General features: G+C 33.5%; 4 protein-coding genes and 1 long non-coding RNA gene across 5 annotated transcripts in view; 3 read left to right on the forward strand and 2 right to left on the reverse strand.

The window, feature by feature from the left end:
- The first annotated feature begins 3,005 nt into the window (after positions 1 to 3,005).
- On the forward strand, positions 3,006 to 10,968 carry LOC111413451 (Tetraspanin 68C). Its single transcript, XM_023044431.2, has 5 exons — positions 3,006 to 3,258; positions 3,902 to 4,123; positions 4,197 to 4,379; positions 4,429 to 4,638; positions 10,568 to 10,968. Exons 1-5 carry the CDS (start codon positions 3,196 to 3,198, stop codon positions 10,868 to 10,870), a joined length of 981 nt encoding a protein of 326 aa, XP_022900199.1. The 5' UTR covers positions 3,006 to 3,195; the 3' UTR covers positions 10,871 to 10,968.
- LOC111413452 (NADH dehydrogenase (ubiquinone) MWFE subunit) lies at positions 3,459 to 3,727 on the reverse strand. Its single transcript, XM_023044432.2, has one exon. The coding sequence runs from the start codon at positions 3,710 to 3,712 to the stop codon at positions 3,500 to 3,502; it is 213 nt and encodes a 70-aa protein (XP_022900200.1). The 5' UTR covers positions 3,713 to 3,727; the 3' UTR covers positions 3,459 to 3,499.
- Positions 10,969 to 11,167: 199 nt separating the features above from the next.
- Positions 11,168 to 18,079, forward strand: LOC111413450 (Brix domain-containing protein peter pan). Its single transcript, XM_023044430.2, has 4 exons — positions 11,168 to 11,435; positions 16,771 to 17,094; positions 17,148 to 17,332; positions 17,383 to 18,079. Exons 1-4 carry the CDS (start codon positions 11,247 to 11,249, stop codon positions 18,056 to 18,058), a joined length of 1,374 nt encoding a protein of 457 aa, XP_022900198.2. The 5' UTR covers positions 11,168 to 11,246; the 3' UTR covers positions 18,059 to 18,079.
- Positions 18,080 to 18,225: 146 nt separating this feature from the next.
- On the reverse strand, positions 18,226 to 24,473 carry LOC111413449 (tRNA (guanine(10)-N(2))-methyltransferase homolog). Its single transcript, XM_023044429.2, has 7 exons — positions 24,353 to 24,473; positions 24,238 to 24,303; positions 23,805 to 24,188; positions 23,484 to 23,747; positions 23,293 to 23,431; positions 23,040 to 23,238; positions 18,226 to 18,518 (listed from the first exon to the last, which is right to left on the reverse strand). The coding sequence occupies exons 1-7, from the start codon at positions 24,413 to 24,415 to the stop codon at positions 18,248 to 18,250; spliced, it is 1,386 nt and encodes a 461-aa protein (XP_022900197.2). The 5' UTR covers positions 24,416 to 24,473; the 3' UTR covers positions 18,226 to 18,247.
- The window catches only part of LOC139429260 (uncharacterized), a 42,104-nt gene continuing 37,548 nt past the window's right edge, over positions 21,732 to 26,287 (forward strand). The window contains exon 1 of the long non-coding RNA XR_011639930.1: positions 21,732 to 22,415. This is a non-coding gene — a long non-coding RNA (uncharacterized lncRNA). The remainder of the gene's footprint in view (positions 22,416 to 26,287) is intronic.

Raw genomic sequence — 26,287 nt, forward strand, 5'->3', positions numbered from 1 at the left:
TAATAAAAGACGCACTTCATTCAAAAAATTATTTGAATATATTTTAATAATTAATTTATTTAATTATTAATAACTTATATTTTTATAACGTTGATATAAAACATAAAAATCCCACTTTATCAACATTAATAATAAAATAATTCAAATAAAACAATACTGATGAATCTAATTTAATTTATTAATCGTTATAAAATAAATTGATTAAATAAAATTTGAAATATTCACACAATTAATAATTTAAATGAGACAATATATTTATAAAACATATAAAAACAATTTTTTAATAATAAAATATATAATTAAATATATTTAATTAAATAAATATAAAATTAAAATTTTATGAAGAGTAGTTTTGTTGTAGGCAACCAACACGACAACGAATTGATTTATAAAATAATTATTAATAAAACATTTTTTAAATGTTATTTTAATGAAATAATCAATAAAGGAGACTTAATTTTAAATACAACATGATAGAAATGAGTAATTAATTCAATTTTAAATTAAAATAACAAGTATTATATAGGCAACCCAAATTACAATGTGTCAAAATTAAGATAATTTTTAAATTTTACAATTAAATAGTATTATTGTTGTTATTCAGAATGAAAAATACGGAATAAGAAGTGAATTGTACCCGTACAAAGTCTTAATAATGTTTAATACAGCTGCAAGATGCTTTGAAGAGGCATTAGAGATTTCTTTATATTTTAGAAATTTTCTAAAGCACTCTTTAAGTATTACTGTACCATTTAAGTCAATAATTTCATATAACTCGCAATATCCGAATGTAGTAACCATAAACCTGCACTGTCCCACATAGAATGCAACATAGCTTAATAGTACAGGCATTGGGTAGTTTTGGAAAGAAAAAGTTTTGCTTGGAAAAAGGTATCCTTATGACAACCTTAAGTTTTCGGCCGTCTTAAGATACGCACGGCTAAATCCAAATGATTCTAGTTCTAGGTCTTGTGTTAGTTCTAGTGATAGTGCTAGTGTAAAACTAGAACTAACACTATACCTAGAACTAGAATCATGTAGGTTTTGCTGCACGTATTTAAAGACGGCTAAACCCGAACGATTCTAGTTCTAGGTATAGTGTTAGTTCTACATAGTAACAGTGCTAGTGTAAAACTAGAACTAACACTAGACCTAGAACTAGAAACATTCGGGTTTAGCCGCACGTCTTTCAAGACGGCTAAACCCGAATGATTCTAGTTATAGGTCTTGTGTTAGTTCTAGTGATAGTTTTAGTGTAAAACTAGAACTAACACTATACCTAGAACTAGAATCATTTGGGTTTAGCCGCACGTCTCTAAAGACGGCTAAACCCGAACGATTCTAGTTCTAGGTATAGTGTTAGTTCTACATAGTAACAGTGCTAGTGTACAACTGGATCAAACACTAGACCTAGAACTAGAAACATTCGGGTTTAGCCGCACGTCTTTCAAGACGGCTATACCCGAATGAATCTAGTTATAGATCTTGTGTTAGTTCTAGTGATAGTTTTAGTGTAAAACTAGAACTAACACTATACCTAGAACTAAAATCATTTGGGTTTAGCCGCACGTCTCTAAAGACTGCTAAAGGCAAACGATTCTAGTTCTAGGTATAGTGTTAGTTCTACATAGTAACAGTGCTAGTGTACAACTGGAACTAACACTAGACCTAGAACTAGAAACATTCGGGTTTAGCCGCACGTCTTTCAAAATGGCTAAACCCGAATGATTCTAGTTATAGGTCTTGTGTTAGTTCTAGTGATAGCTTTAGTGTAAAACTAGAACTAACACTATACCTAGAACTAGAATCATTTGGATTTAGCCGCACGTCTCTAAAGACGGCTAAACCCGAACGATTCTAGTTCTAGGTATAGTGTTAGTTCTACATAGTAACAGTGCTAGTGTACAACTGGAACTAACACTAGACCTAGAACTAGAAACATTCGGGTTTAGCCGCACGTCTTTCAAGACGGCTAAACCCGAATGATTCTAGTTATAGGTCTTGTGTTAGTTCTAGTGATAGTTTTAGTGTAAAACTAGAACTAACACTATACCTAGAACTAGAATCATTTGGATTTAGCCGCACGTCTCTAAAGACGGCTAAACGCGAACGATTCTAGTTCTAGGTATAGTGTTAGTTCTACATAGTAACAATGCTAGTGTACAACTGGAACTAACACTAGACCTAGAACTAGGAACATTCGGGTTTAGCCGCACGTCTTTCAAGACGGCTAAACCCGAATGATTCTAGTTCTAGGTCTTGTGTTAGTTCTAGTGATAGTGCTAGTGTAAAACTAGAACTAACACTAGACCTAGAACTAGAAACAATCGGGTTTAGCAAAATGTTTCTAGTTCTAGGTCTAGTGTTAGTTCTGGTTTTAATTGTTATTCAGCGCAAGATTATTGTATATTTTTATTGAAGTAGTTGAAAGGTTAAATATCCGTATTAGAAAAGTAAATATATTAGATTGTATAGTAGAACTAGAATCATTTAGATTTAGCCGTCTTGAAAAACGTGCGGCTAAACCCGAATTTTTCTAGTTCTAAGTCTAGTATTAGTTCTAGTTTTGTACTAGCACTATTACTTGAACTAACACAAGACCTAGAATGAGAATCATTGTGGTGTAGCCGCCTTGAAAGAAGTGCGACTAAACCGTAATTAATACAGTTAACATTTTTTTCTTAATTAATCTTATAATTATATTCTAATTACTCTTATCTTTATAATTTTTAATAATCTAAATCTAACAAAAAAGCACAAAACGGCGTTTTATTGGTTTCCTTTGTTTCTAAACTGCGTGGGAATCGTTTTTCTGTACCATTATCATAGTATTGGTATACACATAATTCTTCAAATGTATATACTTTCCACTCTCGTAGTAAATACGTCCACGCATCCGAAGGGGTCACGGAGGAGGGGCACCTCCATGCTTCGCTAATTGGCACTTCCTTCCGGCCTGCGGTGCTCCTCTTTTATTTGTTTCATTACATTCTTCTTTTTGTACCAAGCGCGGATGGTACTAAAAAATATCTCTACAAGATTACGAAAGAAAACAATTTAAAAAATTAGAAAACATAATGGTCATGGTTTGATCATGCATAAATCCTTCGAAAAAACAAGGTGTAGTAAGAAGCGTTTCAAATTTGAGTTGAAAATTTGTTCTGTGGTGATTTTAAAGTTGTTTTTGAGTTAAAAATGGTGCGCGTTTCGCTTGGATTTAGTAAAGGATTGTTAGCGTTTTTTAATTTTTTGTTATTGGTGAGTTATTTTTTGTTTGTTTGGCGATATTGGGTCTTGGAAAAGAAGTGAAAACGAATTAAAAATTTGATTGAAATGCGGAACGAATAAAAAAGGAACTTTCCAAGCTGTTGATTCTTTGAATTTTAAATTTAGCTCAGTTATGTCAATGAACTTTTTCTTTTTCTACATTTATTATGATTAAAAGACTTTTTACCTACTTATTATTTTATTATTTCAATGAAAATGAATAAACTTAACATTAATTTGGAACAGCTTCTAATCCCACAATTTTATATGGATTTCCATCCCCAAGTCTTTTATCTCTTGTGTAATTATATCTATCAGTTATAGTTAACATACTTCTTCTGTACATGTTACCAAGTGCTAATTTGTTGATGATATAAGCAGAGGCATGCGGGAAAGTCATCGCCACTAAAATAATTCCTGCACTGGGTAAAATTTCGTACCACATTTTCACCTGTTTGGGTGCTTATTGATTATATTTCTTGCAATAAAAGTTTAGGCAACCCAAATTACACGCTTTATTTTAAAATTTGAATTCCTTTAGATTTGGGTCGCTCCAAGACTTGCTAATTAACTCTAATGCGGAGGTTGTTATAATAATAATATAAAGAGTTAATAACTTGATAATTTGTTTTAGGCATGTGGTTGTACATTAATATCAGGAGGACTATTAGTTTTATTCGACCCTGAAAGAGTTTTACTTTCACGACTTTTATCAAGCGGAACGTTAACAACATTATCACACCCTTTACTTTACTATTTAGGACTAGGATTAGTCGTTTTGGGTTTAATATTATCAGGAACTGGTCTGTTGGGATGTTGGGCTTCGTGTTTAATCAGCTATTCAATTTTAACCGTGGTAAATAAACAATTTTTTTTAACCTCATTAGATCATTTTCTCTCATCATTATTTTCTCTTCTTTCATTATTAGTACTTTCTGTTTATTATCGTCGTCTTGGTTGGAGAATGTGGAATCTATGCCATAGCTTGGGCATGGCCTCAATGTTTAGGCTTGGGAATGATCCCGGAAGAACTTACAAAATCGTTACAAAGAAGTTATGGCGTTGCTGGACAAGAACAATTTACCGCAGCGATCGATTTAGCTCAAACATTAGTAAGACGATAATTATTAATAAATGTTATTAAATAATAAACACTTTTAGTTTAAATGTTGTGGAATTCAATCGTCGATTGAATATGAAACTTCAGTTTGGAGATTACAATCATTAGGACCATCGTTAAACGTTCCATTAACATGTTGTAAATTGGAAAATACTGAAAATATTTACGCGTATTTAAATCCGAAACCACTTAACGGTACTTTGTGTCAATTTTTAGATAAAGATTTACAACAAGGATTCCGACATTTTCCGGTAAGTAAAAAATTTCTTCGTCAAAATTATCTTCTGCGACTCCCTCCGGTTCCTGGCTAATTCCTTTATATCTAGAAAATTAGAAGACTGTTAAAAAAAATCGGTATACGACGCATGATACAGAAAAACTTTTACTACAAAAGTTGTAGCAAATTATACCCTTAACACAATGGTCAATAACATTTTTGCTCCCAGATGCATCAATGTGGAGAATTTTTCAAAAATATGAAAATTAGAAAAGTGTTAAAAAAAGTCGGCATCCGGAGCATGATACAGAAAAACTTTTACGACAAAAGTTGTAGCAAATTGTACCCTTAACACAATGGTCTACAACATTTTTGCTCCCAGATGCATCAATGTAGAGAATTTTTCAAAAATATGAAAATTAAAAGGATGGATCTAAACCGGTGTGAAAACAGCACGCCAATCATAGCAGCCCGTTTTACCGAAGACATCCGAGATTATTTTTAGGTAAAATAAAAAGTATAACCCCACATAAACGAGAATGTGCTCCGCGAATCTAACTACTGTAAAGTGTATCTAAAACTACCCCTTATGAAATAGAGTGGTCAGATTTTGTTGCGGTCATTTCTTAAAGACGTTTTTACCACCCCCAAGAAAAAAAAACTTCACGTGTAAACGAGATTGTACTCCGCGGATCTGATGACTGTAAAATATACCTATAATTACTTCCTATGAGATAGCGTGCCCGGATTTTCTTGTAGTCATTTCCTAAGGACGCTTTTAGCCACCCCTAAAGAAAGAAATTCGCCACAAGTAAACGCGAATGTGCTCCGCGTATCTGACTACTGCTAATTGTATCTAAAATTATTCTCTATAAGATAGCGTGACCTGATCTTGTTGCACCCATTTCCTAAAGACGGTTTTAGCCACCCATAAACGAAAAAAATTCGCCACAAGTAAACGCAAAAGTGCTCCGCTTATCTGACTACTGCTAATTGTACATAAAATTACCCTCTACAAGATAGCGTGGCCAGATTTTGTTGCACTCATTTCCTAAAGACGGTTTTCCCAACCCAAACGAAAAAAATTCGCCACAAGTAAACGCAAATGTGCTCCGCTTATCTGACTACTGTTAATTGTACGTAAAATTACCCTCTACAAGATAGCGTAGCCAGATTTTGTTGCACTCATTTCCTAAAGACGGTTTTAGTCACACCCAAACTTAAAAAATTCGCCACAAGTAAACACAAATGTGCTCCGCTGATCTGACTACTTAAAATTGTATCTGAAATTATTTTAATTTTGATTTCTTTAAATATGAGGACATGGAACTCTTTCACAAATGTGATAAAGATTTTTATCTACAATTATTGAATTATCTATTCGTTATACAATTGATTTTTGACGGGTAATGACACGCATTACCCATGACTGACAAAGTGTTGAATAATGAAGCCATTATTCCACAGTTCTGACACGGCCTACTAATCAAAAAATAAAATATTAACAGAAATGACAGCTTTCTTATATTGAGGTTATGTTTGAAATGGCCACTCAGATTACAACACTCGCTCGCTTCGTTCGCTCGTGTTGCAACTTCTTCTTCGTGGGTAACAGCCGCCATTATACGCTTGTTGAATAATATACTATAAAATGGACCTGGAACTGTTCGAAATTAAGAAACACTAACAATGAATTGTTTAATTACCAAACAGATCAGGCCATAATAAACTTATTTTGTCCACGACTATCTTATAATATATACCTTATGAATGAGTTTTCTAAAATAAAATGGTAGTCATTTTTCACGGAGTGAATAATAATCATTATCCACGGGTAGCCATCTTGATCAGACTAATAATAATTATTTGAAACGTTAAAAGTTCAAAAAACGTCAATTTAATTCAATTTTTTAGGAGTTTCTAAATGTTTGATATTAAAAAAACCTAAACAAATTCCTTTTTTCGTATGATTTAAGCATAAATTAATTAATTTCGGTAAAGAAAACGACGTTTTATAAAACTCACTCAGGTTAATTATGCCACTCGCTACGCTCGTGACATAAACTTAACCTTCGTGAATAATAGCCCTCATTATATGCTCATATAATAATATACTAATCGTTGTGCGCTGTCTCTTGTGCGCATCTACTATCCATCGGCATCGTAAACTTTTATCTTCTTTCTGTGGTATATGGGGTGGCTAAAAGCGTCCTTAGGAAATGACTATAAGAAAATCTGGGCACGCTATCTCATAGGGAGTAATTATAGGTATATTTTACAGTCATCAGATCCGCGGAGTACAATCTCGTTTACACGTGAGGATTTTTTTTCTTGAGGGTGGCTAAAAGCGTCTGTAGGAAATAACCGCAACAAAATCTGACCACTCTATTTCATAAGGGGTAGTTTTAGATACACTTTACATTAGTCAGATTCGTGGAGCACATTCTCGTTTATGTGGGGTTATACTTTTTATTTTACCTAAAAATAATCGTGTAAAACCGACTTTAGCGTATATTCGGATGTCTTCGGTAAAACGGGTTGCTATGTTTGGCGTGCTGTTTTCACACCGGTTGGATCTAATTGAACCTTACCATCAAAAAATTAGAAGATTGTAAAGAAAATCAGTATCCGGAGCATGATACAGAAAAACTTTTGCAACAAAAGTTGTAGCAAATTGTACCCTTAACACAATGGTCAGTAACATTTATGCTCCCAGATGCTCAATGTGGAGAATTTTTCAAAAATATGAAAATTAGAAGAGTGTTAAAAAGAATCGGTATCCGAAGCATGATACAGAAAAGTTTTACAACAAAAATTGTAGCAAATGGTGCCCTTAACACAATGGTCTATAACACTTTTGCTCGCAGATGCATCAATGTAGAGAATTTTTCAAAAATAAACTGACCGGCAAAAATAACTGGCTTTCCAAAACTTCTGCCACAACTTCAAAGCTGGCTTTCTCGCGAACCGCGCATTCGATTTTGATGATTCTTTCTTTGATGGAAAGGTTGATTCTTCTGTAATAGTCCTGCGATAGAAATTTTCATTCAGATTTTAATTTGAGCATATACGGTGTGAGAAAAGTGAGAAAAACTTTTATTCTCGAAATTTGTAACACCCTGTGGGGTGCAGCTGCTACAGCAGAGGGTATTACCTGGAATTAAACAGTAGCCCAATCTTTTCTGAGCATTTTCTTTTTTTATTCACTCTACTATCTCTGTTACTAACGAAGATGCAGTATTTTAAAGTGATAGCCTGGGAATACAAGATGAGTGACAATAGTAGCTGATGACAGTTTTATTGTTCTAAGCAATCGTAGAACGACAGCTGTAGAGGCTCGGCATCGTCTTCAAATGGTGCGTGTTGTTGATGTCAGTGAGAGAACAATTCGCTGAAAACTTGCTAGAAGTCTAGCTGCAAGAAGGCTGCCAAAGGGCCGAGGCTGCTTCCTAGATATCGACGGGCGCGTCTTCAATCTGCGCGCTTACATGTGAATTGGGAGATCGAGCAATGGAGGAATGAGTAGTCCTTTTTACGGATGAGTAGTGGTTTTGTCTACTATCACCCGATAGTCAGGAGCGACTATGAAGACGTTGAAATGAAAGATTTATGGACTACACAATTATAAAACGCGAAAGTTTCGATGGTGGTTCTGTGATGGTATGGCCGGAAATTTCCAAACAAGCCTACACAGATTTTTAATCATTGTTAAAAGTGGCGCCTTAAATCACTGACCTTGAAAACTAAAACTGGGTACCCGAAACAGTTTTGCAGAAGCACTTACATTTTCTTAGAATTACAGAATTGCGTACGTCCTTCATTATTGTAAACATCTGTTCTCAGTTCTAATATGCGGTAAAAACAAAGACAAATAAACAAGAAAACAAATTTAATTTAATGTAATAATTAATAATAACACGAAAATTAATAGCGTGTGTGCCCACCACGAGCCAAAATAACGTCATGTAGTCGACGCGGCATCGAACTGATTAGGTTCGTAATTGATTCCTGAGGAATTGCGGTAAACTCTTCTTTAAGAGCAATTTGTAACTCCTGAAAGTTGTCCGGTAGGACAGGACGACGACGAATGCGTCTCTGAAGTTAGTCCCAAAGATGTTCGATAGTGTTAAGGTCCGGGCTGCACGCTGGCCACTCCATCCGTTCAATACCCACCTCATCAAGATATTCGCTAATCACACGTGCTACGTGCTGTTGCGCATTGTCATGCATTAGCATGAATCCGTCGCCAATAAAATGGGAATAGGGCATGACAGCTTCTTGCAGAATATCTTCGATATAACAGTGGGCATTTAGCGTGCCATTTTCAACAAAGATGAGCGCTGTATGCGCTTCCGTCAAAATACCCGCCCATACCATGACCGAACCTCCATGGAAAGGTACTCTTTCCGAAATTGTTCAGGTCGCAAACCTTTCATTACGACGTCTCCACACTCGCTCTCGATCATCAGGTGACCGGAGACAAAATCGGGACTCGTCAGTGAAGAGCACCTTACCACAGTATAAAGTAAAGCAGTAGTCTCACTTCGTGTCGGCACGTTTGACGTAGTGTGCGTAGATTTTTTACTGCGTATCCGCTGCGCGCATCATTGAAATAAATGTTGCAACAAACTTTTATGTCGATGATAAAGATCACGTACTCATAAGGTAGCAAACGTAGTATGAATGCGCGCAGTGTGTGCGCTGTAGCAAATCTGAGGACGCCATATAAGGCAAGTGAGACTACTTACTTTATGCTGTGACCTTACCCCATTGTTCCATTTCCCAATTCGTATGTAGGTGCCCAAATTGAAGACGTGCTCGCCGATATCTCTGGAGCAACCGCTGTCTTTTGGCAGGTCTTCTTGCAGTTAGATCACTTTCAGCAAGTCTTCGACGAATGGTTCTTTCACTTACGTCAACCCCACGCACCATTTGAAGACGATGCCGACTTTCTACACCAGTCGTTCTACGATTCCTCAGAGTGTTTAGCACAATAAATCGGTCATCAACTGCTGTTGTCACTCGTCTTCTACCGGAACCTTGCCACCTAGTAAAATTTCCTGTTGCCACATATCGGTTCCAGGCATCCTGAACTGTTGTTCGGGGTATACCCAACGTATGGGCAACGTACCGCTGACTTTTGCCATCTTTAATTAAACTAATAATACAAGCAACATCAGTTATTGACAACGGCATCTTTGACAACTGTCAATTTACTATTCGAAACAACTGACATACGCTACCTAGCGCGCCACCTTAGATTTTGTATGCTTATTTGTCTTGTTTTCACAGGCATTCGCTTTAAAACACTGCATCTTCGTTAGTAACAAAGATAATAGAGTGAATAAAAAAACAAAATGTTCAGAAAAGATTGGGCTACCGTTTGATTCCAGTTAACACCCTCTGCTGTAGCATCTGCACCCCACTGGGTATTACAAATTTCGAGAAAAAATGCTTTTCTCATTCTTACACCCCGTATATGCTCAAATTAATATCCGAATAAAAATTTCTATCGCAGGATTATTACAGAAGAATCAACCTTTCGATCAAAAAAGGAATCATCAAAATCGAATGAGTGGTTCGCGAGAAACCCACCTTTGAAATTGTGGCAAAATTTAAGTGTTTTTTGCCGGTCAGTTTATGAAAATTAGAAGAGTGTTAAAAAAATCGGTATACGGAGCATGATACAGAAAAACTCTTGCAACAAAAGTTGTAGAAAATTGTACCCTTAACACAATGGTCTGTACCATTTTTGCTCCCAGATGCATCAATGTAAAGAATCTTCCTAGATCTTCTCCTCTTTTTCTTTCTCTCTTTTTCTGTCTTCCTTTATCTCATCTTCTCTTCCCTCCTCCATTGTTTGTGTTCGTTTTCCATCCTTGAACTTTTCTGCATAAAAATCCGCTCATATGTCCAGAATTTCCCTTGTAGTTGTTTTTATCTCGTTGTTTTCTAAATTTTAGGGTTGTTCCGAACATTTAGAACACTGGTACAAAGAACAATATATAATATTTTTAGGTGTAGGCTTAATCGTAGTTTTAATTGAATTCACAGTGCTTTTATGCACGATTTTAGCTTGCACCAAAATATACAAATCGAAACACGCTAAACACCAAAATGAAACCAAAGAAGAATCGAATACTTTAAAATCGTTAAACCGTTGCAAAGATGATGATAGTTTAAAGAATTCTTTAGCCTATACAAACGATGTTTATACTTTAAGCAGTAGTTTTCGACAAAATTATAAAACCGTAGATCGAGCATGATGGTTATTTGATGGCGTATCGCCCGATGATTTAAATTATACATTTGACGACGAAGCTAATTCTATGTTATGGTAATAAAGTCTTTTTTATAAGAGAAATATTTAGTTATTTAAATAAATTTAGGCAACCCAAAATACAAAGTATTTTCTTTTCTTTTTAAATATAACCATTATAAAAATAATAAGAAAAACACAAAATAAGATTAAATTTAACAAAAAATTGATTATAAAAACCTTTTTAATTGAAAATTAAGTAAAATTAAGTTTTTTTAAACGCCATCTATGAGAAAAAATAAAAATAATCCTCAATTTTTGACATAACCACGTGAAAATCAACATAACCTCAATTTAAAACTTGTAAATAAAACCTTGTGATAATGGGAAAACGCAAGAATAAAGTTGGTCGTTGTGTAAAAAGAAATAAAAATGTGCTCACCGAACCGGAAGAATTTGTGCAAGCGCCCCATTCGTTCGTTATCCACAAAGGTTTACCAGGGGGCCACATTCTGGAGTTAACTAAGGATTTCCGAAAGGTTATGGAACCATTTACTGCTACTTCCTTAAAGGTAAAACAACAAAATAAAAAAGGGAAAAGTTCAAGAATCATCATATAGCTTAAAAATCGATGATTTTTTTTAATCAATGTGAAATGAATCAAAAGATACGTTTAAAATAAAAAGAAAGTGCTGAAAAGTATATTAAAAAACTAGTTGCGTAGGACACGCTTGAAATGCACGAATTCAAGTTGAAAAACGAGTGTTAAATACTAATTCGCGTTTTTATCCCTTTTTTTTAATAAAAATAAAATAAATTTTGACAATGTAGGGAAATATATGTATGTAGCAGTTGGTAACACCGTAACATTTGAACATAGAAATTTAAATTGACAATTAGAAATTGTCAAAACACAAAATGTATTTACCTGAAAAAAATGTTTCATGTACACCTCCCACAATAAGAGAATTGCTCAGAGTTAATTAAAATTCATCAATGTTCAATGTCCTCATCATTGTGGATCTTGTATTCGATGCTAAGAACGTGTTTAAACATCCATAGACAAAAATTGTCACATTGATAATTAAAAATTAATGACCCAATGTAACCAACTTGAACTGGTTCCATAAAATGTTAATAAAATCTCATTACAGCACCCGTTTGAGTCAGGCGAAACCCGAATGTTTCTGGTTCTAGGTCTAGTGTTAGTTATACTTTTCTTTCAAGAAAAATATACCACAATCTAACGCTAAACAACATTTAAAACTAGTACTAACTCTAGATCTAGAACTAGAATCATTTGGGTTTAGCTCCACGTCTCTCAAGACGGCTAAACCCGAATGATTCCAGTTCTAGGTCTTGTGTTAGTTCTAATGATGGTGCTAGTGTAAAACTAGAACTAACATTAGACCTAGAACTAGAAAGTATCGGGTTTAGCCGTGCGTCCTCAGACGCACGGCTCTATAGACAGCTAAACCTAAATGATTCTAGGTCTAGTGTATTTCAGGCAATACGTTTGGTATTATCAAGTATTTTCGATCATCTTGTATAATATATGAAAATTGTTGCCTCTCATTTCAGTATATCAATGAACTGACTCGGCCGCAAGCGACTTCGGCTTACCTACATATATTAAATATTGTTAAAAATTGTTGCCTTTCATATCAATACAGGGTGTTTTAAAACAACGTTTAAATATTTATAGGGGTGGTACTACAGTCGAAAACAAGTCGAAAAATATTAATGAACATGGGTCTGCAAATCAACCGTTTTCAAGATACAGAATGTTAACATTTTTTGGGACTATACGGTTCTTCTTTTTTCTTCTTTTAAACTACTACAGATTTGATACTTGGCAAATCGATACAGCATGACACTGTCTCTTTTTGAGGGTAGTATAATGTCTCCATTGCTTCCGGTTGGTATAATTTATTCCATTATAAAATTTTCCGATTACCACACCAGTAATCTAACGCCAGTAATTTGACTTTGCGAAACCTGAAATGAAATCGATTGCAATGGTCTTGTATTCAAATGTTGAAATGGCTGATATGGTGTTTATGTACTGCCGTAACAATGGAAATGCTTTGTGAACAATTAACCCGTCCAAGATACTTTGATTTCTTGGAATACACTCTTACTCAACTTTTGGAAAACTTACCGTTAAATCAAAAACTAAATTTGTGGTTTATGCAGGATGGAGCTCCCCCGCACTTTACGCGTATTGTTAGAAAACATTTGAATGAAAAATTTCCAGCAAGATGGATAGGTCGAGGGGGTCCCGTTGCAGCCTGCACGTCTCCGGATTTTAACCCATTAGACTTCTGTTTGTGGGGCTACTTAAAAGGCTTAGTATACGCGACACCTATAAACGATCTTGAAGACTTGCGGCAACGAATTATATTAATATGTAATTATTGCGGACAATTATTTGAAAGAGTTCGGGCTTTCTTTGAACATAGAATTAGAAACTGTATTGATATTGCAGGTCGACATTTTGAACATCTTCAGTAAAAAGCTTCGTTTTGATGAAGCTTATGACCTTGTACGTTTTGTGAAACTTATAAAAACCGAAAGTATTAGTATTACATTGTGTCAATTCAATTTTTCTAATAATTTACTTTAAAAACTATGTTCTCTCTCGGAAACCTTCAGCAATACACATTTTGTTTTGTAATTAATGTTGTTTAGAATTAAACATCTAACCAATTGTTAAATAAAATTTTTGAATTTTCTAAAAAATAGTGGTATTTATCTTCACTTCCGGAAGCAATAAAAACATCATACTACTCTCAAAAAGAGACAGTTTCATACTGTATCGATTTTCCAAGTATCAAATCTGTAGTAGTTACAGTTTAAAAGAAAAACGTAAAGTCCGAAAAAATTTGATCATCGTGTATCTCGGAAACGATTGATTTGCGGATCCATGTTTATTAACACTTTTTGACTTGTTTTCGACTGTACCCCTATAAATATTTAAACGTTGTTTTAAAACACCCCTGTACCTCGACTTAATTAGAATAAACATCCTTAAAAATTGGTGCCTTTCATATCAGTATAATATCAAAGAATTGCCTCGGACGCAAGCGACCTCGGCTTAATTATGATAAATATCCTTAAAAATGGTTGCCTTTCATATCAGTGTAATATCAATGAACTGCCTCGGCCGGAAGCGACCTCGGCTTACCTATGTTAAATATTATTGAAAATTGTTTCCTTTCATATCAATACAATACCATTGGACTGCCTCGGCCGCAAGCGACCTCGGCTTACATATGTTAAATATTGTTGAAAATTGTTTCCTTTCATATCAATACAATACCATTGGACTGCCTCGGCCGCAAGCGACCTCGGCTAACCTATAATAAATGTTGTTAAAAATTGTTGCCTTTCATATCAGTGTAATATCAATGAACTGCCTCGGCCGCAAGCGACCTCGGCTTAATTATGATAAATATCCTTAAAAATGGTTGCCTTTCATATCAGTGTAATATCAATGAACTGCCTCGGCCGCAAGCGACCTCGGCTTACATATGTTAAATATTGTTGAAAATTGTTTCCTTTCATATCAATACAATACCATTGGACTGCCTCGGCCGCAAGCGACCTCGGCTAACCTATAATAAATGTTGTTAAAAATTGTTGCCTTTCATATCAGTGTAATATCAATGAACTGTCTCGGCCGCGAGCGACCTCGGCTTACCTATGTTCAATATTGTTGAAAATTGTTTCCTTTCATATCAATACAATACCATTGGACTTCCTCGGCCGCAAGCGACCTCGGCTAACCTATAATTTATTTATTTATTACAATTTGGGACGCAAATAGGGAGAACATCCCCAGTGAAGCATCCTCACAAAATATCGAAACTAACATTATATTTCATAAAGAGACAATACACATAGAAACACAAGCAAGACATTTAAATATAAAGAAAAGTAGTTACAATGTTTTTACACAGCTAATACAGAATTAAAGTGATTCGCAACTAAACAATATCGCGCAACACGAAATCTTTAAACGAACGCAATGACAGCCCAAATAGACAAACATGGTTGAAGCTCTGGTTGTAAGTATTAAGAACTCGTATGATTGGCGAATTAGAATAAGTATTCGTATTAGATGTGCGCAAACGAAAAGTGTTATTATTCCGGGTGAAGCGCTGTGGAATATTAAAATTCAGCTCGGATCGAAGATCGGGGACACCCAGCAAGCCGTTAACAATTTTGAAAAGAAATACCAGGTCAGACAAGAGCCGCCGTTGCCTTAGAGGCAATAGGTTGAAAACCGTACAGCGTCTGTCATAATCGCAGTACGGAAGATAATATTTATACGCCAAGTGACGAATAAAGCGACGTTGAATGGCTTCGATGCGATCACGATAGACTCCACACCACAGAACCATAGCTTAATACACTGTTTACAAATGCCATATAAAGGGACTTTATACAGGTAACATTGGTGAAATTTCTGCTTATTCTGATAACGAACCCCAAGTTACGTAATGCTTTTTTCACCATAAGGTCGATATGAAGGTGGAATCGCAGTTTGGAATCAAGAGTAATACCAAGATCCTTCACTCTGTCAGTGGACGCAATAGCTCTGCCGTTAAAACTGTAATAAAAGTTAACCGGATATCGTTTCCATGTAAACGCAATTTTTTGACATTTGTCGTAATTAAGATGAAGTTTGTTGACGAGACAGTAGTCATGCAAACGGTCAAGGTCTTCCTGAAGCCGTAGACAGTCGAGACTTGATGTTATATTTGATAACATATTATAAATAAATATTTTATTATCATCTGCATACAGCAGGAATTTGGAAAACTTAAAGCAGGAAGCAATATCATTAATATAAATTAAAAATAATGTTGGTCTAAGATGGCTGCCTTGAGGCACACCGGAAGAGATGGACTTATAACTGGATAGAAAGCTACCAACCTTGGCTGCCTGACTTCTATCTGATAAATATGATATAATCCAGTGAACGATGCCATTTGGGATGTTAAAGGAAGAGAGTTTTTGAACAAGAATTGTATGGTCAATCTTGTCGAAAGCTTTAGAATAATCTGTGTAAATAGCATCGATTTGAGAGTTTTCATTTAGGGCAGAATGAATAAAATTAACGTAGGATACCAAATTAGTCTCAGTCGATCTATTCGTCTCTATCGATAATAAATATCCTTAAAAATGGTAGCCTTTCATATCAGTGTAATATCAATGAACTGCCTCGGCCGCAAGCGACCTCGGCTTACCTATGTTAAATATTGTTGAAAATTGTTTCCTTTCATATCAATACAATACCATTGGACTGCCTCCGCCGCAAGCGACCTCGGCTAACCTATAATAAATATTGTTAAAAATTGTTGCCTTTCATATCAGTGTAATATCAATGAACTGCCTCGGCCGTAAGCGATCTCGGCTTAATTATGATAAACATCTGAAAATGTGACTTACACTGATACTGTGACAAAATGTTGAGATTTCATTGTCATTTAAATTTGACATTTCTAAATATTTTTTAGTACCAACCCCAAAAAGTTAAATTTCTAATACAACAGCTAGCTAGAAACATTCGGGTTTAGTCTTTCAAGACGGCTAAACCCAAATGATTCTAGTTCTGGGTCTTGTGTTAGTTCTAGTGATAGTGTTAGCGTAAAACTAGAACTAACACTAGATCTAGAACCAGAAAGTATCGGGTTTAACCCAACCACAAAAAGTGACGTCACGTCGAAACCGTAAAGTGAATTTTCGGTAACTTTTACACTTTTCCGCACTTCTTTTTTATTTGTAACGGCTTACTTGAGCGATTTCCCGTCGATTAAAGAGCAAATTGTTGATTTTTAACCGACATGGTGATTCTTGAATTATACCTATAAACTAAATAAACTATATTTTTTTTTAAAGGAAAGGAAGAAAAATACAATAAAAGATTTCGTTTCCGTTGCCGGAATGTTACATGTAACTCATATGTGCATTTTTTCAAACACCGATATTGGAATGTATTTAAAAATAGCGAGATTTCCCCGTGGGCCAACTCTAACGTTTAAAATTTGTAACTTTTCTTTATCTCGAGATGTTGTTTCATCATTAAAAAAACAAAATGTTGTTGAACAAGCATTCAAACATTCGCCATTAATTGTTATGAACAGCTTTAGTGGGGAAGGGGTTCAAATGAAATTAATGGCTTCGATGTTTCAAAATATGTTTCCAACTATAAATTTAACGAAAGTAAGAATATTCATAAAAAAATTTATAAAATAATTTTAAAAATTAATTTTTAGGTTGATTTAAATACAGTTCGACGATGCGTTTTATTAAATTATAACCCAACCACAAAACAAATCGATTTTAGACATTATAATATCAAATTAACCCCCGTTGGGGTCTCAAAAGGGGTCAAAAAAGTTGTCACTGGAAAAATACCAAATTTAGCTAAATGTGACGATATCGAAGATTTTTTAACAAAGTAAACATTTAATAAATTTCTTGAATTTTAATTAAATCATAAATTTTTAGAGGTGGGATTGTATCCGAAAGTGAATTCGAAGATGACCCAAACTTACACGTGACATTAAATCAAAAAATTATCGCTCGAGGAAACGTAGAAGAAGGAAAATCTGCTATAAGACTCACAGAGCTTGGCCCACGATTAACATTACAATTAATTAAAATAGAAGATGCTTTATTTGACGGAGAAGTATTGTATCATGATTTAATTTCAAAGACGGAAGATGAAAAAGAAGAAATAAGAAAGAAACGGGAGGCGAGGAAAAAATTAAAAGCGAAACGTAAAAGGATTCAAGAAGATAATAAAAAGAAAAAAGAACAAGCCAAGTTAGATAACAAAGAAAAATCTCTTAAAGGCATGCAAAAAAATCAAGAAAAAACTGAAAATGAAGCGGAGAAAAACGACGAGGATGATGATGCTGAATATTATAGGCAAGAAGTCGGGGAAGAACCTGATAAAGATATGTTTAAAACTGGCGTTAAAAGACCATTCCAAAAAACTTTTAATAAAAAGGATAAAGCTAAAAAGGTTAAGTTTAATGACAAAGAAGATAAAAAAGAATTTAATCCAAATATTAAAGGGAGGGCTTTTAAAGTTAAAAGGAAATTGGTACAACGAAAAGGGACAAAGAATTTGATGAATAGGGATAAAAGACCTGTTGGAATATTAAAAAATAGGAAATAAATTTAATAAATTTTACCATCATTATGTTTCTTACCTTACACAACCTACCAGAATAAATTAATTATAGTGGCAGTTACTAAATGGATATTTCGTGTGGAAAGTTAAGGAGAGTACACAATAGGAGAATCACACAATTAATGATAAAGACGTCCAATTCGAGACCAAAATTTAAATTTATAAACAAATTTATTAATTATTCTTTTCTAAGTACTCTTTCCAATTTTTATCCCTAATATTAGCGTCACGCAGTCGTTTTTCCCTACGCGTTTCTTCTCTCGTATCATAATATTTTGCCCTAAAATCCATTATCTCATTCTTTAAACCCTGAAAATCGGATGCATCTTTAATTTTTTCGTATGTTAATAATCGTCTTGAGGTGTGCTTATTTAGAATTTGTTCACTGTTTGCTTTTAGTATTAAACAATCGTTTGTTGGTAAACAATTTTCATCGTAATCATCTCTATAAACAAAAATATACAGTGAATTTCAGTAAGATGCAATACACAAAAATATATTCCCACATAAAATGCAACATGTCCTGCCCTATTAAGAATAAGAGTCGTATCTGCATCTGTTGCAGGTTTTGAGTTTTTCGGGTATATTACATAACGTCAAGATTTTATGAGTATTTGTAATGTCAAAATATCGTAGAGCTTTCACAATTGTATGCAAAAATGTCCAAACTGCCTATTTTTAACTTTATATGTCGTATACCTGGTCAATAGCATGTGAAGTGAAGAATATGGCTCACGTAATCTCTTAGTAACATAGGGATTATTTTTAGACAATAATGACTGTTAATATTAATAGACCTACGCGAATGTTGCAGTTAGCAAAGAAAAACAAAGGGCTGGCCAATAAATGAAAACATTGGTTACCGAAATGGTCGATAACATGATAGGTGTCGCAATTGAGCAATCTGAAGAGCGAAAAGTCAATTTATATCAGCTCCACAGAGGTAAGGTATGTTAAGTCACAAATTCGAAATTGTTAAGGAGAGAAATTTAAAAGTGGACTTAACGTTTAAACAAATACACATGGTGGAGATTACTCATTTTGCAAAAAATGTGACTTAACACACCTTACCTCTGAGCTGCTGAAACAGGACAACTCCGAAAACGCAGAAGATTCAGTACGTCATTAGAAAGTAGAAAAAACAAAAATTAAAAACAAGAAAAACCAGCATTTAATGAAAGATCCATGTGGAAACATGTAATAAAAAAATTTGAAAAGAGGAACGTGCAAATGTATATTTAAAGTTTTGGCAATTAACAGATTTTGAACAAAAAACTTTTGTGTTAAATATGACAGAAAAGAAAGGTTTCTTTAAATTCACGACGGTTAATAAGTTTTACCTACAGGCTCAAAAATGATAGTGGTACAATACAGGTAGTATGTAAAATATTTTTTTTTTGCAACTCTTGGATATTTGTCTAACAATGATCGAATTATTCGAAGTGCATTCGCTTCTGTTGCGTCGCAGATACAAGCAGAAAAATCCCGAAAAGTTCGGTCTAGTTCATCGAAAAAGATAGATTGTTCTATAATGAAACCATATAGTTCAATCCTACAATTTCTCATAACAGTAGGGAGCGCGCTTCTAATAGAGATACCTTCCAAGTGATATCACCATAGATGATGTACAATAACTTCAAGTCAAAACATCCAACTATTAATTTTTTCTCTTATATTTATATAGAGAAGTAGTAAAATGAATATTTCATTCGCTGCACTGGGACACGAAGAGTGCTCTGCTTGCGCAACATTCAAAAATCATCAAAAAAAGCACTAATCATGATTCATTATGTTTACGCAATGCGAAATGTTCAAGGAGGTGATTTTCGTACCTCATATAGCATTCAATGAAAGTATTGTTCCAATAGAAAAGAAACACAAAAAATTCCCCACAGCAGTAGTTTGGCATAAAGCGTTGACGGGACGATCTAAAGAAGACAATATTAGTGCTTTCTATGCCTTTTTTTCTCGATAATAGAGATGTGGAAGCAAATGAAAAAAGTATATGAGATCACAAAGATACCGTACAAAAAGCTAACTGGTCTAAAGTGAAATTAATTGAAATGAAAATTAACAATATTTTTAATTGGGAGGACAAGAGTTTTCAGTATAAATTAAGCAGAATAAAACCTCGGCCCTATTTAACCAAAATAGTGCAAGTTAATTTTGAAAAAGGGAAGCAGTCACTATCTTACAAATGCAAATTTAATAAACAAGAGGCCACAATATTGATTTTTTTAATAGCAAAGCTCAAAAAAAATGGTTTAGAAAGGCCTAAATGTAAGACTAACTTTCGCGACATAAGTCAAAATAGAAAGGACACACTTATAAACTGTCTTCGTAGAATTACTCCCATTAGTAGAATGAGCTTTTGGAATAATTTGCCTGTTTCCAAAAATAATATATTATTAAAAATTTCGGTTAATATACTGTTGTTTCGAATTTGTTAGCTACATGTTTTCGTTTTTAGTTAGAATTACAAAATGTTTAAGTTACACTATTTTATTAGTTATTATTATTATGTGTATTATTTTCACATATTGTGTGAAAAACCTGATGTTTTATAAACATTTCTTTAGAGGTAGTATTTCTAGATTTCCTAAACAGAAATTAATATTTTAGTTGCTAACTGTTAAGTAAATTTGTCGTAACTAACAAAAACATATTTCAAACTTTTAATTTGAAAAAAACTAGTTTATATTCTGATTCTATGTGAAAAAATAAACAGATTTTGCTAACTTCGACTTCCTAAGTAATAATACTTAGAATGGCAAAAAGATAAACACATTTTTCGCATTTCCTCGAAACTTCTAAATATGCAGATACGACTCTTATGCTCAAAAGGGCAGCATATCTCTCTTAAAACAGCTGGTAGGTACCGCTAATTAGCATAAAATATCACTGTTGCATATTTTTATTGAATTAAAACTAGAACTAACACTAGACTTAGAAGTAGAAACATTCTAGTTGTAGGTCTAGTGTTAGTTCTAATTTTACACTAGTGTTAGTACTATCACTAGAACTAACACAACACCCAGAACAAGAATCATTTGGGTTTAGCCGTCTTGAGAGACGTGCGGCTAAATCCAAATGTTTCTAGTTCTCGGTCTAGTGTTAGTTCTAGTTTTGTACGAGCACTATCACTAGAACTAACACTATACCTATAACTAGAATCATTTGGGTTTAGCCGCACGTCTCTAAAGACGGCTAAACCCGAATGATTCTAGTTCTAGGTCTTATGTTAGTTCTAGTGATAGTGCTAGTGTAAAACTAACACTATAGTTACATTAGAAGTAGAATCATTTGGGTTTAGCCGCACGTCTTTAAAGTGGGCTAAACCCGAACTATTCTAGGTCTTGCGTTACTTCTAGTGATGGTGCTAGTCTAAAACTAGAACTAACACTAGACCTACAACTAGAAAGTTTCGGGTTTAGTCGTGCGTCTTCAACCCGAATATTTCTAGTTCTAGGTCTAGTGTTAGTTCCAGTTTTAGTTCAATAAAAATATGCAACATAGTGATAGATATTACATAGTAACAGTGCTAGTGTGCCACTGGAACTAACACTAGACCTGTAACTAGAAACATTCGGGTTTAGCCGCAAGTCTTTCAAGGCGGTTAAATCCGAATGATTCTAGTTCTAGGTCTTGTGTTAGCTCTAGTGATAGTGCTAGTGTAAAACTAGACCTAACACTAGCCCTACAACTAGAATCATTCGTGTCTTTAGAGACATGTGGCTAAACCTGAATGTTTCTAGTTCTAGGTCTAGTGTTAGTTCAAGTTTTAATTTTTATTTAGCGTTACATTGTGGTATATTTTTATTGAACGAAAGTAGAACTAACACTAGACCTAGAACCAGAAACATTTGGGTTTAGACGTACGACTCCTAAGACGGCCGAAAACTCTAGGGTTATGATAAGGACATCACCTTTTCCCAAGCAAAACTTTTCCTTTGCAAAATTACCCAATCCCTGTACTATTAAGCTATATTGCATTTTATGTGGGACAGTGCAAGTACACTATGTTAATTAATTATCGTAACCCACGTGACCTGTGTAATATTGGCTGCATATCTCAATATGTAGTGGTAGCTCAAGGTTTATATATAAAAGGTTGTCTAGGTTCGTAAGCAACCATACTGCGCATTACGTCACATATGGAAAATAATACCGCCAAGCATGTCAAATTAAACAAATGCATGGAGCACCACATGGCCATGAGGTTGCGTGCGCAATCCGTGATCGCTTACGTCACGAAACACTCCTGCTCTTGCCCCTCGCCAACAAACTAAAATCAAAGTATTGCAGAATAGGAACTTAGACAACCTTTAATATATAAACCTTGGTGGTAGCTTGGATAATTTTAAATTAGTAACCAGATGTTGATAGTTAATCGTACGCTTTGTGAGTTTCCGTATTTTCTTTGGTCTTTAACCGTTTTTTGTTGTCTTTATATTTTTTGAAACAGTTCTTTTTAGTAAATATTAATCGGAATTTGATATTAACGTGTGTAACATATAAATGAAACAACCAGAAGGTGGATATTACCATTACACGTTAAAGAACAGGAATAATAGAAAGGAAAAATTAGCAGCGCCTGGACTTGGATAGTTCTTTTTAGTTTTTTTGCTTTAGGCGGTAAGTCAATAAACAAATCAAAATAACCACTACTTTCAACACTAATTTCAATCTATGACTACACTAAAAATTATTTTAAATAAAAGGACAAAAAGGTAGACCTTTTTTTATATTTAAAATATTTTTTTAATTATTAAAATATATTTTAAACGGCTTTTAAAGTTAATGAATTGTCGCCATCGTTTTTAGGAACTTTCGTCGCGTTGCAATACCAATCTGTGATATTGGTTGCATACTTTGTCTGGTACAATAATTAATTAACACACTGTATATTGCACACATATAAACTCCCGGTATAAATTTTTAAATACAATTTTTACCATAAATTTACCTATAAACTGGAAACCAACATACAAGACGTCCTCCTATTTTTAAATGTTTTACACAAAAATTAAGTAGATCATGATATAAATTAGAAAGGCCATAATCGACTTTAGCTGGAATGTGTGTTGCTAAATGTTCTTCACTTATCGTATAATTTGATTTAGCTGTTCCTATTTTTTCTGTTGCTTCTCTAATTCCATAGGGAGCTAATAAACAAATTTAATCCATCTCATTATTAATAATTAACATATTAAACTTACGATCTGTAATTATAGCATCAAATAAAAAATTTTCTTTCCAATAACAAATTGTAAAATCATTTACTAATACATCCAAGTATTTATCTTCTAAATTATATTGGATCATATTCGCTTTTACACTCTCATCATCACTTCGTTTCTAACAAAAATTTTTTAATTAATTCAAAATTAATACTTTAAATTAAACCTACAGTTTGTTTAATTCTGGATGGTCGCGTCCGACCATGTAACATCAAATAATCGATATCAGCACCATAAACATAACCTCCGAATTGAGCAGCAGCCACTAATAATGATCCAGTCCCCACAAAAGGATCTAAAATGATATCCCCTTCTTGTATTTTAGCTTGATTAGCCATTAATAATGATAACTGAGGGTCCATACTTGTATTTCCAATAAATTTTCGAGTTTTTAATGAGAGTTGATTGATCAAAGACCGCAAACCATTAGCTATCTTAAAAAAAATTTATTGATTGAAATTATAATCATTTTAAATTTTATCATTCTTTACCCATCTACCAAAAAAAACCATGTAAGGTTTTTCCGGTGGCGATTTAGGATCAACACCATAAAATTCAATATAATTAAAAACAACATCGGGGTTTTTTAAATTAACTTTACCTTCCACAGGTAAATAATTAAAAGTTTCCAACTTATCAACTTTTTCCTTTTGAGTGAAATGTTTACAAAAAGTTTCCACATCAATTTTAAAAGTTTTTTCGGCACTCATATAAGGTAACATTAGCGATTTTGGATAGTTTTGTACTTCTCGGTGTAAATCTGGAATATTATCGGAATAGCCCCAAAGTTCGAGGGCGTATTTTAACGAAACCAAACGGTTTGAAAGAGTTTTTAAATCATTTTCATTTGAAAATTTCACCAGCCAATAAGGTTGCTAAAAAATAAAACGTAAATTAAATTGATTAAATTTGATGTAAACTAACCTCTAAAGTTGGCTCTTCCAAAAACGTCATTTCAATTTTGAGTAAATTTAATAAAGAATTTATTTCCTAAAAGTAAGATATAAGAATTTTGGTTTAATAATACTAAGAATATCACCTCTCTTCTAAAATTAATGTGATCTTGAGCGAACCACAATAAGTATGTTTTAAAATTACTCATTTTTTTGAATTTTTAGGTTATGTTTATTTTCTGTCATGTGTTCATGTGACGTTTATGAAGTTCATGTCAAATTAACGGAAACATTCCATTATAATAAGTATTAATCTAAATTAAAATTTAATTGGATATTAATGAAGAATAACGAAAAATTAATTTTAATTAAGTATTAATTAATTATATAGTATTGAAGTACAATGAAATTAAATTTGTTAAAGACGTTAAGTACTCAAGAATGTACTCATTTTGGGGATTGTCCCTAATTATCTTGTATTTAAGGTGTTTAAAAACAACTTTTGACAATTCCTAATCAGTTAAGAACTCTACTAAAGTAATGAGATGTGATTAGAAATAAAACAATACATAAAAATGTATTAAAGTAATTTGGGTTGCATAACATTGAATTCAAAAATTTTACACGGTGTTGTTTATAAGCCAAAATATCGATACAAATTTGGTGTGTAAGCTTTTTTGTCTGTAAGTGCTGATGTTAATTTTAGAATAAGTGTAATCTTCCTTGTTACATTTATGTAAAATTCGTTTTGTCGATAAGAATTCTTAAACTCAACCTAACCTCAAACTGTCAATTTTTGCATTATTAATTTAAATTTTTTTTCTAGATTGAAGATTTGGGATTTAAGGAACAAAACTGTTTGAGTTTATAAAGGAAGAATTGATCTTTATTTAATAGAAAATTTGAAGTTTCTATTTATGTATGATTATCTACTATGGAAATACTTTGGATCTAGTTCTTGAAAACTTTCATATTGTAACTGATATAATGTTAAGTAATTGCCTTGTGGTACGTTATGACATTGAATTTTCGTCCAAGTACTCTTCGCACTTCAATTCATTCGTCTCCTACAATAAAATTATCGTAGAACTAATTTTGATTTACTTAATACTCAACTTGCTCTGATAGACTGGAGGATGGAGCTGAGCAATAATGACGTAGACTTTTGCATTGATGTTTTCTATAAGCACTTACATAACGCCATTGAACAATTTATTCCTAAGTTTCGCAAGTATAAAAGAGAATACCCTTTCTGGTTTTCATCATTTACCATAAAAATAATCAATAAGAAGAGGGAGGCGCATGGGAGATGGAAACGTTATCGTTATCATGTTGATTACCTTACCTTTTCCATGCTGAAGAGACGGGCAAAGTTAACATGTTTAAACATGTTTAAAGTTAACATTCATAACAATTAATTATGAATGTTATGATTATTTCGTTTTATAAATGCACAGTGGAAGTTCTGATGATGAACCTGAAGTAAAAAGAAAATGAGGTGTTGTAAATGAAGATAAATGTAAACGTAATGTCCTAAGAAAAGCAAGACAGGTGAAGCGTACACAAATTACAAAGGTAACCTTGTTTCTAGTGAATCTAGTCCTGATGAACTTGTGTGCAACTACCGTCGAAAATGTAGTTTGTGTATTGAAACACGAAAAGTGCGATCTGGAACAAACTGTATTCTTTAAAAACTAAAAACCAACAAGATTTACACTTGCAAACATTGATAATAAATAATGATGATTGTAGTGCTGCTTCATTTTATCGACAAAAAGTAAATCTTTTGTATAAAATATTAAAATCAACGGCGAATATACTCCAGTTTGCAAAAATGTATTTTTACAAATACATGGAGATTCTCGAGATAGAGTTGCAACGTTATGTATTCTATTAGTGCAGAATAGAACAGCTGTCGATATGAGAAGCAAAAAAAAGGGGAAATGCAATTGATGGCAATATAAGTGTCCTTATCCATGAACATATCTCTAAATTTGAGGTAAGAGAAACACATTATGGTTCTAGGAAATACCAATATTTGGATGCACAGCTAAATATCTCAATAATGTATGAAATGTTCC

The sequence above is a fragment of the Onthophagus taurus genome, chromosome 3, assembly GCF_036711975.1.
Source record: "Onthophagus taurus isolate NC chromosome 3, IU_Otau_3.0, whole genome shotgun sequence".
NCBI lineage: Eukaryota > Metazoa > Arthropoda > Insecta > Coleoptera > Scarabaeidae > Onthophagus > Onthophagus taurus.